The sequence below is a fragment of the Puma concolor genome, chromosome E4 (genome assembly GCF_028749965.1).
Source record: "Puma concolor isolate L17-30 chromosome E4, mPumCon1.1.hap2, whole genome shotgun sequence".
Taxonomy (NCBI): Eukaryota; Metazoa; Chordata; class Mammalia; order Carnivora; family Felidae; genus Puma; species Puma concolor.
Window position 1 is genome coordinate 26,499,728 of NC_141683.1, and position 13,365 is coordinate 26,513,092.

Below are 13,365 nucleotides of genomic sequence, written 5' to 3' on the forward strand. Positions count from 1 at the left end.
TTGGCTGATCCTGTTCCAAATAGTGATGAAGAGCTGGAAGATTCAAAGGCTCTATTATATTTACCCATTGCCCCTGAGGTAGAAGATCCGGAAGAAAATCCTTATGGCCCCCCACCGGATGCGGTCCAAACCTCCCTGATGGATGAAGGGGCTAGTTCAGAGAAGAAGAGGCAGTCTTCAGCAGATGGGTCCCAGCCACCTAAGAAGAAACCCAAAACAACCAATATAGAACTTCAAGGAGTACCCAATGATGGTAAGAGCTGCGTCTTGCCCCTGTTGCCGAACAGACATCACTGTTTCCTCTCCAGCGCAGTCTGGTCATTTCCTATTTGAGGGATTTTACCTTGAAGGAAATTTCCCATGAGTCTTTCTCTTTTCTTTCCTTTCTTTTTCTTTTTAATCGCGCCTTCCAGCTTGGTAATGATTTCATCTTCTTTTGCTTCTCTTTTAAATCAGAGAAATTATGCCTTCTAGTACTTGGCCTAAGTGACAGCTTTCCATCTCCTGACATCTGGCTCAGAGTGCTTCATTACACCATTCTTCTTTTTCCCTGTGGAGTGGTGTCACTAGGTGGTAAAGTACTAGTCAGGCCTGGATAATCTTTGCATTCTTCCTGCCTACCTTTGCAGTCGGACTCCGGAAGCCTTTATCATCGCCTCTTGGGATAGGACGGGGGATAGGTTGGACGGTGCGTGCGTGTGTTTACTCCCGAATGCCATCCGTTCTCTTCTAGCTAAGCACACACGAGTGACTTGTGCAGCCGTGCGTCTCCCTAGGGTGGAGTATGCCTGCTTGCTCCAGGCAGTGTGGTGTTTGTTGATCACTGCTGAGTTGTGCATCAACTCTGCAAGTTGTTTCACTGTTTCTGCTTTACAAAGGAGAAACTTTAGGCTTTGAGAGGTCAAGGGGCTTGCCCAAGGTCTCGGGCAGTGGCGTAGTCAGTATCGTTGCCCTGGTCTGTCTGGTTCCAAAGTCCAATTCCCCTTCTGCTCCCACATGCCGGTGTGCCCGTGTGCATCCCTGGCCTGGCGCATGCGATATGTCGTCAGTGTGTTTTTCAGCTACCTTGCTGGTGTAGAGCTGCCATGGGATGAACCATACAGGCCATCTGTGCTCTTTGGTCAGGCAACTATTTCCCATTTAGCGGCCACACTCTTCTGTAGTTTTAGAATCAGTGAGAGCAAACTTTCCTCCTTGTATTAATGGATCTGGGACCCGAGAGCAACACTCTTTGCTCCCGGGTAGTCACAGCGTGCGGCGCGTGTCTGGTTGGGGTGCTGGGATGGGCGGCGTGTGGATCCCTTTCCGTGCCTCTCTGTCCTTTTACAGAAGTCCATCCACTACTGGGTGTGAAGGGGGATGGCAAATCCAAGAAGAAGCAAGCAGGCCGGCCTAAAGGATCAAAAGGTAAAGAGAAAGATTCTCCATTTAAACCGAAACTCTACAAAGGGGACAGAGGTTTACCTCTGGAAGGATCAGCGAAGGGTAAAGTGCAGGCGGAGCTCAGCCAGCCGTTGACAGGTAAGGACACACTGGGAGCGCTGTCTGGCTTGCTTCGTGGCCTTGCTTTGTACAGCCCCTGACTCCGTTTAACTGCAGCGTTCTTTCCCTCCTTCTCTCCTTTTCCCAGTGGCAGACATTCTCTGAGTTTCAGGCTGCTGCCAAGGGCAGGCAAAACCAGATTTGGCTTAATTCAGTGGCTCTTAACCTTGGGTCTGTAAATAGGTTTCAGGGGATCTATATTTCCCTGATATTATATGCAAAACATCGTGTGAATATTTTTGTGGGAAAGATGCCCATAGCTTTCATCAGATTCCTGTAGGAATCCATGAGCCCCGAAAGGGTAAGAACCCCTGGTTTAATTCATTTCTTTGCCTGTGTTTGCTTCCAGGTTTTTGTTTTGTTTTGCCTGAAATGAAAGAGCCAGACAGATAACCAGAAGTGTATAAAGCTTGCTTTATGCAGCGCTAGCTGTTTGTAGCGTTTTGTCTTTCTTTAAACTGTTCACATCCCAGAGGTGGGGGTTCTCTCTCTCTCCGTAGTCCAGAAGCAGTGACAAAGCTGTCTGTCAGTAGTCCCGTCACGTTGAGGAAGAAGGTGAGATGGTTTTCCAAATAGGATGAGATTGCCACAAAGACCGCAACCATATCTGTGTAGCTTCTTAATTCCTAAGCCTTTGAAACTTACTGAGTTTTCTCACTTTGCTTGAGGGAGGAAATTTTGGGGGGGATGGAGAACAATCTTAATTTCCTGTCAAATACTTGCGAATGCAGGCCAAATGGTCTCTTGTTTGGAAAATAGTAATCAAATTAGAGTCCATTTCTATTCAGACATGACTGGGTTTTGGAAAACGTATGTATGAGCATCGCCTTAGTGCGGGCAGTGCTCTAGATTCCCTGTGGCTAGGTCGGGAGACTCAGAGGCAGGGCTGATAAACTGTCAGTGGTTGTATTCAGATTTTATTCCTCAGGCTTAAAAATTTTTTTTTAAAAATTGTTTTTTAACGTTTATTCATTTTTTGATAGACAGAGACAGAGGGTGAGTGGGGGAGAGGCAGAGGGAGAGGGAGACACAGAATCTGAAGCGGGTTTCAGGCTCCGAGCTGTCAGCACAGAGCCAGACGCGGGGCTCGAACTCACAAACCGCGAGATCATACCTGAGCCGAAGTCAGCCGCTTAACTGTGGTGCGTCAGGCACCCGCCCCATCCTCTGGCTTTAAAATTTTTTTTTTTTTTTAATTTTTTTTTATTTTCAACGATTATTTATTTTTGGGACAGAGAGAGACTGAGCATGAACGGGGGAGGGGCAGAGAGAGAGAGGGAGACACAGAATCGGAAACAGGCTCCAGGCTCTGAGCCATCAGCCCAGAGCCCGACGCGGGGCTCGAACTCCCGGACCGCGAGATCGTGACCTGGCTGAAGTCGGACGCTTAACCGACTGCGCCACCCAGGCGCCCCTCTGGCTTTAAAATTTTAACTCCAGCATGTGACCCCAGCTGTGCTGGCGTGACACGCTACTACAACGTGGAACAGAGTTCCTTGTTTGAGGTACACCTTCAGTCAGTTGATCGTGATGAACATGAGTTCTCTTCCGTAGAGAAGCTGAAGCAGACTCAATTACTCACTTTGAGTATTCCGCCTCACGCGCTAGATTTAGATGTTCCGTTTTCACAGCCAACGCGTGGCACTGACAGCAGCATTGTTTCCCCAACAGCACTATTTATGTTGTTCACTGGGGATCAGTTACCACCTCTACATTCAGTCCACTGAAGGCTCTCTCTGTATGTGTTTTAAAATAGCCGGGACGAGTTTCATGGCCATTGCCAACAAAGATTGCAGGCCAGTAATTGATTCATGTAAATACAAACGATCCTTCTATAGCCTAGTTCTTGTACAAGCTGTGGCCACTACAGAAAAACACGGTTTACCTTTAAATAGATTTCTCTGGCCTAACGAGCTGAAATGCTTGAGGCTGATGTAAAATGTGGCCAGACATACGGAGTTAATTGAAATACTCTAGGACATAGTCTCCTAGCTTCTTCAAAACCTGCCAGTAATTAATCATTTGCTTTTTAATAGTCAGTGTATGGCAAATAAACCACTTAAAAGTTTTTGAAAATTCACATTTCCCTTTCTATAACTCAGTGATTTCAACTTAATTATAGTTGATCTGATCACTAGCAGTTAGGTAAATATCCCTGGCCTTTCTTCAGTTGGGTTTCTGTCACAGACCCCGTGAACCACTGTTAGATTTTACAGCATAGAGTACAATAGCAGTGTTGTTTCTCAGATGTACTTGAAAAACGTCTAAACGAGAGTCAAAATCAAATGTCGAAAAGTTTGCTCAGCCATTTTTATTTCCTAAAATTCTCAAAATACTGAATACGGTTTGCAATGACATTTTCAAGTATGTGTGTAATACATGCCTCAGTAGTAGAAGTTAGTGTTTCGAAGCTCCTGGCAAGAATGGATACCATTATCTAGAGCTTATTAGAAGTTAATTCCTACTCACTGTGCTGACAAGGTTAAATAAGGTAGTGACCTCATTAAAGGCTAGAACTTGTATCTCGGAATAGCGGGGGGCTGTAAACCGGACTTTTATTTTCTACATTATTTTTAGTAGGTGCTCGAGTTGATCAGCCTTAAATAGAGGCAGCTGTTCTAACAGCTTCATCCTTAAAATTTTTTTTTTATGTTTATTTATTTTTGAGAGAGAGACAAGAGCGTGAACGGGGGAGGGGCAGAGAGAGAGGGAGACACAGAATCCGAAGCGGGCTCCAGGCTCTGAGCTGTCAGCACCGAGCCCGATGTGGGGCTCGAACTCGTGAACCTCGAGATCATGACCTGAGCCCGAGTCGGACGCTCAACTGTCTGAGCCACCCAGGTGCCCCATTACAGCTTTATCCTTTAGAAGGACTAGAGGGGACTTCCACGCCAGGGGGATGATAGGTCTTTTGACATCACACAGACAGAACAATTGCTCAGATGATGCAAACACTGCACCAGCCTCTCGTGACTGTGCAGCTCACACTTCCCCACATAAACTACACTTCCTTCCTCCCGTTTTCGCCTTTCTTCTCTGGCCCCGTTCCTTGACTTTTTCCTGAATGGAAATCTCCCAAACCGCAATGGCCAGATGAAACCAGAGAATGCTGAGGAGCAGGATTTAGAAAACCTCAAAGGCGGCCATTGTGGTTTGCTCCCAAGACTTCCTCAGAAGGCTGCACCCAAATTCACGGACTGGCTGCGGTGTGGTTTGGGTCTTTATGGAGGCTGCGCATCTCGGGGAGAATGGGGACAACTCCATTAGGCCTCTTGAGTTTCAGGACAGCCTGTTGGATCTTTTGTGTGGGATTCTGAGGTAAAACCTCTTTGGCATTCGAGTTTTGTGTTCTTCCGCGCCTTAGAGATGTTCCGTAAAAAGCGATGTGCGGTCATTGTAGATTTTCAGGAGATACTAAGATACGAAACCTGATCCAGATGCCTGAGGTTGAAGCATCTTCAAAAATCAATTCAGTGGGAGGATTGTATATGCAGAGCCAAGCTTTGCGGATCTCCCCTCTCCCCCAGTGCCCTACTTTTGCACCAGAGCCAAATTGTTTGAAAGGATTACAGGTGCAGGCTGTGTTGCTGCTCAAGGTAGATAAATGGCCACTGTTTGTTAAAATGTGCAGTTGACCAGTTACTGATGAAGCTATTCGATAAGCCCTAACTGGTCCTGATAAAGCTGATAGCCTGTTGTGTGTTGCAACAGGAGATTATGCATTTTGAGGGAAGATTAGAAGACACATAGACCTGTATAGGAATGATCTGGCCATCTCGAACTTGGGCCTACAGAAAATTCTTCCCTGTCAAACAGCTCATGGGTGTTAAATAGCTTCAGCGGACCCACATCCGTGAAGACATGCCTTCCGTGATGAATGAGGACCCGTCAGCGAAGCTTACTTAGCGATGGTAGCCCTGAGTGAGCTTTGGACTTTTTGGAAAGGCCAGATCCACATCGTCGACGCCATCTCTGTGATTCCCCTAAATTACCTTATTAGATTCTCTCCAGAGTACAGCCCTCAGAACAGAAACTTGAGATTGAGCAGAACCACCAGGGTCCTTGTTGCTGTGTGACTGCTCAAAGACTGCCCAAGAACTAGGGCTTCTCGGCAGTAAACAGAATCAGTAGCCAAGTGTGACAGAGTTGTGGTACGTCGCACACATGGTCTAAAGGCCTCTTGTAATGGTGGGCATGAAGAAGTTGGTATGTACCTGGGTCTCGTGGGGGTGGCGAAGGCCAAAGCGAGCATAGGCGCTGCTTCTGGGGGCACACGGGCACCGTGTCGATTTCCCTGCGTGTGGCCACACCGCTGTCCCAGACCTCTGAGCCACCTCCTGAATCCGATTGTTTTGAATGCTTGGTAGGGGGTGAGGTTTTTTTTCCCCACTTCGTCTCTCTCTCTCTCTCTCTCTCTTTTAAGGTTTATTTACTTATTTTTGAGAGAGAGGGAGAATCCCAAGCAGGCTCGTCACTGTCAGTGCAGAGCCTGATAGGAGGCTCTATCTCCGGAACCGTGAGATCATGACATGAGCCAAAGTTAAGAGTCAGACGCTTAACCAACTGAGCCACCCAGACTCCCTATCCCACCTCTTTTCTCTCTCTTTTTTTAAATGATCAGTCTTTCAAAGGCTGATATATGAACTCCTGCTAAAATCATACAGCTACTTGGATATTCTTTCTTATTCTTTGTGATCTTATTAGCGGACTAAGGTAACGTTTGAAAGTTAATATCCAGTTTTTCTTAGACTGCCTTGGCTTTGGCTGCCACTGGGAGGTACGGTGACAGCTGTTCACCCTGAGCTCAGTTTCTGTGCATTTTCTGTTCTTGGCGATTCCTTTATGTTGCAGCAAAATAATACAGATCCTTGGGGCAGATTTTTAAATAGCCTGGAGCTCTTCTCTTGTACTGTTTCTCTATTTTATCTTGCTCATAGTATTATTGCTTACTGTGGTTTTGGGTTGTTACCTGATACTTCAACAAGCCTTTGTGTGTGGCTTTTTTTTTTTTTTTAATTTTTTTTTAATGTTTTTATTTATTTTTGACATACAGAGCGCACGCGTGTGTGAGCAGGGGAGGGGCAGAGAGAGAGCGAGAGGGAGACACAGAAAGAGAGCGAGAGGGAGACACAGAATCTGAAGCAGGCTTCAGGCCCCGAGCTGTCAGCACAGAGCCCGACACGGGGCTCGAACTCACAGACTGCGAGATCATGACCTGAGCCGAAGTCGGACATTCAGCCGACTGAGCCACCCAGGCGCCCTGTTTTGTTGTTGTTGTTGTTGTTTTTTTTTTGGTCTGTCCACATAAATGAGGACGATCCAGAAACATTAACTGACCTCAGATAATCAGTGTAATGTACCTCATTAGTCATCTGGAGTGCCCATTATTAATACTATTGATTTATGATCAAACCAGTTTTTCCTGTCGTGATTAAGGCTTAAAATGTTAATGCTGTGTTCGTTTTTAAATGGCTAAAAGTAGATTGGTCAGGGTACCTATGGGAACAATCAGTGAAGCTGGCCTTAATGTGATAAAGGCATGGTATTGAGTCCTGCGCAGTACATTCTTCTGCTGCAAGCATTTTTTTTTTTTAAATCAATTCAAGAAGTTTTTACGTTTTATGTTGAGAGATCTGAAAAGTGCCAGATAAACTTTTTATCTTACTGAACTGTATAAAGTTTAAATTTGATTTTTAACAATGTAGCATCCAGGAGAGTTTATATCGCATAATTGCTCGTCTGTTCTGAGGCAGTTGGGGCTATATTTTTATTGCTGGTTTTCATCCGTGCTTGAACTTTTACTTTAAAAATCAGGTTAAAAGCAAAGTTTATAAATGGGTACTTTTCTTTCATAACTTGGACATTATTTTTTAACCATTTTATACCTTCAAGTGGCATGTCCTCCCCCCGCCCCCCATTCCAGATGACATCTGGGAGGATTTTCTTCACCTTGTTCTCTTCTTACACTTCCTAGTTAATATTTCACAGCAGCCCATTTAAGGATGTCCCTCAGAGGTTGAACAGCTTCTATGGAATAATGGAATAATCAGGGAAGTGTTCGTTTGATTTTACTATTCAGGATTTTATTTATTGATCAGTTGTTGGTGCATAGAAATGCCGACAGTAGGTTTCATTCACATTTCACCATATTAGGTTCTAAGGTGATGAGAATGTCAGTCAAGGAACAGGGGTGCTTGAGCAACGGTCTGTTGCTCATTGTTAACCACTTAGTGACTGATTAGTCTAATATAGGAAAGATTAAAAGGTGTAGCACCCTAGAATTTCCTTTCCTCTACTTATTGCGCTTTTTGGATTGTAAAGCATTTGCTTAACCAGGTTAGAAAACGGTTATTAGCAGCTTAGCAAATGTGTAGAACTCTGATCACTTTGCTTTTATTCCCCTTTGGGGCAGTGCTGACGAAAGTATTGGGGTGGGGGTTTGGGATTTGGATTTTTTGTTGCTTCAGTAAAAGGTAAATGCGATTCGGAATCGGTTTTCACTTAAAGGGGGAATTCTTAGCCCACGTGTGCGTGTCAGCCATCATCCAGCATCCGTCAGTGCTTATGTGCTTGTAGGCTACCGGGCGAAGTTGATGCTAAAAGAAATCTTTTTGTGTCTGATCTCTTTAGCAGGGGGAGCAATCTCAGAACTGTTATGAAGACCCTTGAAGTTCTTCGTTCTCCCCCCACTTTGCCATCACGTGGCCTCTGGACACTGTGGTCAGTCATTTGAGATTGACTTTAATTTAACACAAAGGCCTCTACCTCCGACCCAGGAGGTGGAAGGAGCGAATCGTATGTTTGAATGAAGAAGTGAATTATGGAAGAAGAGTATACGGCCCTTCCCTTCCAAGCAGAAGTCCAAATAGGCTCTCAGGAATGAGGATTCGTGAAGATATCAAGCAGGAGTTTTGACTCATTCAAGCTTCAATGCTTAGTTCTGTTGCTGGACAAAAGAGACCAGTGTTGCTCCTCTAACTGTTGTACCCAGGATCATTTTGACCTGACATTTCCTGTCTCCTATTAGCCTTTCATCCTCCATGCATGTCCTCGAGTGACTTAATCTTATCTGAAGTTTTGCAGCCGGTGTCCTAGAAAAACTTCTGTTGCATATTCTGTCTTCCATTTTTAAACTCCCTCTCTCGCCAGATACCTCCTCTATTTCCATTTTGCGTACAGAGGAGGGGCAGAAAAGAAAGTGCTTGAAAGAGTTCGTTTTCAGAAAGGGAAGAAAGATAAGAAAGGCCCCCTCTTCTTAACATACCCCATTTTGCTCAAGAAGCTGGGCTGGAAGAGGGTCAAGGCTTTTCTTTGTTTTCCTGGCATTGCATGGTTTCCTCCAGTGGTGGTTCATTCTCATTAATCATGGTTTTTGAAAATAGCTAGTCTCATCCATCTGCAGCAAAGAATCATCCGTAGTTCACACTGCTTCGCCTGCACTGGCTTACGGAGAGGGGACCAGACCAAGGGGTCTCTCAGCAAGCTGCGTTTTTATTGGGGTGGGGGATCTATGCAAACGACTAAAGTCAGACCGTCCGAAATCAAAGCAGCAGTGACAACATAGTTCAAATCAAAGATCAAGGAGAAAAAAAATTTTTTTTATCATTGCCTATGGATAGCCGTCCTTCCCATCGGTCATTACGTTTCTCCCTTCTTGTATTCCTGCTCCTTCTCCCTGCCACCTGTTGTCAGTCTCTTCCTTTCTGTGAAAGGTTGCTTAGCTTTTTAAGAAAATTTTTTACTTTCTGCTTTTTGCTTTTGCTGTTCTTTGTATAAAAAGTAGCAAATTGGATGGACGCATCCATGAGGTGTTTGAAATTCTCTGTAAACCCAGAGTCCAGAGACCAGGTGTGGAGAGGGCTGGCTGGCCCGGCAGGAGGCGCTTACCCTGGGTGGCCAGCTCCGTGGTTTTCTCAAAGGAGAGTGTCAGCACTGTGCTGCTTGTGAGCTCCACCAGCCGCTGGGTGCTTCTGTAGCCGGCCAGACAAGTTGATTATCTTTTGGATTTTAAGAGAGCAATCAAAGTAGACATACATCAGGAAGAGCCTCTTTCTCCCACTCCATCTTTTAGAACCAGAACATTCAGTAGTTGAAGTAAGAGCTCCCCCTAAGTCAAGTGCAAAATGTCTGTAGTTTTAGACGCCACCACTTTTTTCCCCTCAGATGTTTGTGAATTTCATTTTGTATTTCACATCAGACCGGTGGTTGAGATTGGCGAGTGGCTCTTTAGACACGTGTTTTGTTTTGTTGACCTTGTTTCCATTCCATTTCTCTGTGTGCTGTGCACCGTCACAAGCTGTGTGACAACGGAAGGCTCTGCCCCACTTCCTGGACGAAGTAACGTGGTGCCCTCTGCTCGTGCCCTGGGACGTTTATGCCGTGTCCACCTCCTAAGCCAGCTGCTGAGAAAATCAGCTTCAGCCCTGTCAGGTTGTCTCTGGCAGCCGTTCCTAATAATTATTTATGCTTTGGAATTTCTTTCAGCTCCTGGAACTTTCTATCCAGTTTGATTTTCTCAGTGTGTACAACATATGCATATTCTCTTCTCTTTTGTCATTCCTCCCCCTCCCCCCATTTCGTTTTTTAATGTTCCATAGTTTTGTACAAGATGAGACTTAGCCTTGGGTACTTCTTGCTGAAGCTTTAATGCTTTGTAAATAAAAGCGGATGTTTATTAAAGAACAGGTGTAGATGTTTGTTTGTAGACACTGATCGCTTCCGAAACTCACCAGCCACTTTGATTTGTGTGACCGAAAATGCAGTTTACTGTTGCTGATGTTCAATCTTTCTGTGTGGAGATGCAGACCTGGGAGGGGTAGGGCGGTGGTCGCGGAGTCTGGAGTTCGGCCTCTAGACGAGATTATAAACAAACAGTTGAAGAAGATGGTTGGTATTAAATCGCAAAGATTGTCTAGGAATGATCTCTCCAAATTTTTTAACTCTGTAAGTGTGTGTGAGTGCTTGATAGAGGCCGCAGTGCCGGGAGATATTCTGGATGTTACAGAAATGCATGCGAGGGCATTCCCTCCTTCCAGGCATCTTTCTTAAAGCATAAATACCATTGAATTCCTCTTTACTAGACTTAAAAAATCTAGACTAAATAAAACTCATTGAAATAGCTTTCAAACCCATAAAGTCAGTTTAAGTCTTTGATTTGAATCATTGTCAAGTTGTCAAATTTTAGCAGTGTCTGCCGCTAATTTTTTCTGTCCTGTGACTAAGAACCCGTCTTTGACATCATAGCTGTTTCATAGCAACCTTGACCTGAGTGAATGATGAGCTCCTCTGGTCTGTAAAGGGAGTAGGCCAAGAAGCAGGCAGGATTAGGTGTCTTCTTCCCTAGAAGACACCTTCAGTGCCCTTGGGAAGGAAGCATGGTAGAATGGGAGAGAGGAGCCATACTGGGCATATTCCGCCCTCCCCTCCCCCTGCCCTTGCTGATAAACATTTGGATTCTCAAAGGGTGGCTTGGTCCTTGTCTTCATGAATTCTCATTTCTTTCTTTTCTTTTTTATTTTTTTTAATGTTGGTTTTTTTTTTTTTTTTTTTTTTTTTTTGAGAGAGAGAGACCGAGCACAAGCAGGGGAGGGGCAGAGAGAGAAGGAGACACAGAATCTGAAGCAGGCTCCAGGCTCTGAGCTGTCAGCACAGAGCCCGACACGAGGCTTGAACTCATGAACTGTGAGATCGTGACCTGAGCTAAAATTGGAAGCTTAACTGACTGAGCCCCCCGGGCGTCCCCATGAATTCTCATTTCCATTTAAAATTTCTTACACGTGAACAGTGTTTCGCACTTTACAAAGTGTTTCCGTGTACAGTTTATCATTTGATGCCCAAGGTGACCTTCCTGAAGTCGGCAAGGAGGTCTTAATTTACAAAGGAGCAAATAGAAATCGAAATTGAGGAAGGATCAGTCAGCTGCATCCCAGTCCAGAGTTCTTAATCCTTTTTTTACAGAAGGTTTAGGAGACTTTAAAATCAATAATAACTTAATGCAACATAATTTTTTTTTTTTTTGACTTGGTATTTGATCTCTTACTTGGTCAGATTTAACTGAGGTTTTGAAGCTCGTTAATTTGGATCCCACACCTTGGAGAGGAGGAGCAGGGGTAAGGAAGAATGTAGCTTCACTACGCATTTGATGTCATTTGGAAATTCGCTTCAGCTCCTGAAGTCTCTTCCCGAGAGGGTGGATTGAAATTCATTACAAGGGCCTGAGAAGAATGGAGACTCGTGAAATAGTCACTAACAAGAGCAAGTAAAGTAGCGAAGTTGGGACTTTTTTTCCTGCCTCGTGGCCTCGCCCCTTCGCAAGGACTGGACTTGAGTTTATTGAGTTGCAGTGTTTCGCCGACAGTGGGTGCTGCGCCCTGTCTTGTGACGTTGAACGTTATCTCGTGTCAAAGGAAGTAAGCTGTGATATCATAGAGGATTCACTTGGAACTCTGCGGGGTGCTGGCTGACGGTGATGAGATGCCCACCGAGACATGAAGATTTCAGCTGCCGGTCTCATCCTTGGGAGCCTGGTGTTCGCCTTCTCTCTGCCTTTGGTGGTGGCTTTGCCAAAAACACTGGCCATCCCTAAGAAGCTGCAAGAAGCCGTGGGGAAGGTCGTTGTCAATGCCACAACCTGTACTGTCACCTGTGGCCTTGGCTACAAAGAAGAGACAGTCTGCGAGGTGGGCCCTGATGGTGTGAGAAGAGAGTGTAAATCTCAGCGCTTGGAATGTCTGACCAACTGGATCTGTGGAATGCTCCATTTCACCATTCCCAAAGGGAAGGGATTTGAGCTCAGCTGTCTGAGTTCAGACATCCTGGAGATTGGGCAGGAAGCATTCCGGTTCACCTGGAGACTCGCCCGGGGTATCATCTCTACTGATGATGAGATCTTCAAACCCTTCCGAGCCAGTACCTACTTTGTGAGGTTTCCCTCTGTTCAGGAGTACGACTCTGGGACATACCGGTGTGATGTGCAGCTGTTAAAAAACTTGAGACCTGTCAAGAGACTCTATTTTGGGCTGCGGGTCCTTCCCCCTGACTTGGTGAACCTGAATTTCCATCAATCCCTTACCGAGAATCAGAAGTTAGTTGATAAGGGCCTGGAAGTGAATCTAGACAACCAGTCCGAGCCTCACCGCCCACGGTGGAAGAAGAAGGTGGCTGTATCCTTGGGAATAGGAGTTGTCGGTGGAGTGGCTGGTGGTGTATTGATGGCCATTGCTCTGGGCTTTGGGCTGAGGGTGGTCTATAGAAGTGCTGGCCTTGAGTCCTTAAAAGCCCTGAAGGACTGGCTGCCCAGGACCCTGGACTGGCTGTTTAGGAAGCCAAGCTAGCTCTTCAAAGGATTGTCTGGCTGAGTGATTGTGGCTCAGCCAGGAGGGAGGGCTTCCACTGCCAAAAGTGAGTGGGGCCCGGGGACAGGGGCAACACCATGGTAGGGTGATGGGCAATGCTCTGCCTCTCCGTGTCCCAGGTGGATCTCTTCCTGATCTTTCCTGCCCACGTGGCACCTGGGAAGCCCGAGTGTAGGCCCCTCCCCTGTCCCCAGGAAGAAGATTCTGTCTTCAAGCTCACAGTCATTATCTTTCACAATTTGAGGCCTCTCTACCTCCATCCCTTCCTCTGAGTGGTATAATCACATAAAGGATATATTAATAGCTTTTCTAGTGGAAACCTTTTTTTCCTCTTCAATAAAAATAATTCACAGTGGCTGTGTATAGACCTGACCTTCTCTGCTCTTTAGTAAAAATCTCCTGCATATGTGTAAGTTGTCCCATAATCAACCTAGCTCTCCTCTTTCTTAGATTTCTTAGACATTGAGCA

At 45.5% G+C, this 13,365-nt stretch overlaps 2 protein-coding genes across 3 annotated transcripts in view; both read left to right on the top strand.

Annotated features, from left to right (window-relative positions):
* The window catches only part of RBBP5 (RB binding protein 5, histone lysine methyltransferase complex subunit), a 36,464-nt gene extending 26,240 nt beyond the window's left edge, over positions 1–10,224 (top strand). Inside the window, exons 12-14 of one of the 2 annotated variants that reach the window (XM_086694310.1) lie at positions 24–253; positions 1,330–1,521; positions 8,173–10,224. In XM_086694310.1, coding sequence (XP_086550436.1) covers positions 24–253; positions 1,330–1,521; positions 8,173–8,201 — 451 coding nt within the window. In that variant the 3' untranslated portion in view covers positions 8,202–10,224. The remainder of the gene's footprint in view (positions 1–23; positions 254–1,329; positions 1,522–8,172) is intronic. The other variant, XM_086694311.1, reaches the window with a different exon arrangement.
* An 890-nt stretch (positions 10,225–11,114) lies between these two features.
* Positions 11,115–13,261, top strand: TMEM81 (transmembrane protein 81). Its single transcript, XM_025921246.2, has one exon. The coding sequence runs from the start codon at positions 12,030–12,032 to the stop codon at positions 12,873–12,875; it is 846 nt and encodes a 281-aa protein (XP_025777031.2). The 5' UTR covers positions 11,115–12,029; the 3' UTR covers positions 12,876–13,261.
* The last annotated feature ends 104 nt before the right edge of the window (positions 13,262–13,365 follow it).

Bases quoted from the DNA above. Each gene is read 5' to 3' on its own strand.
- TMEM81 (XM_025921246.2), top strand. From the start codon at position 12,030: ATGAAGATTTCAGCTGCCGGTCTCATCCTTGGGAGCCTGGTGTTCGCC.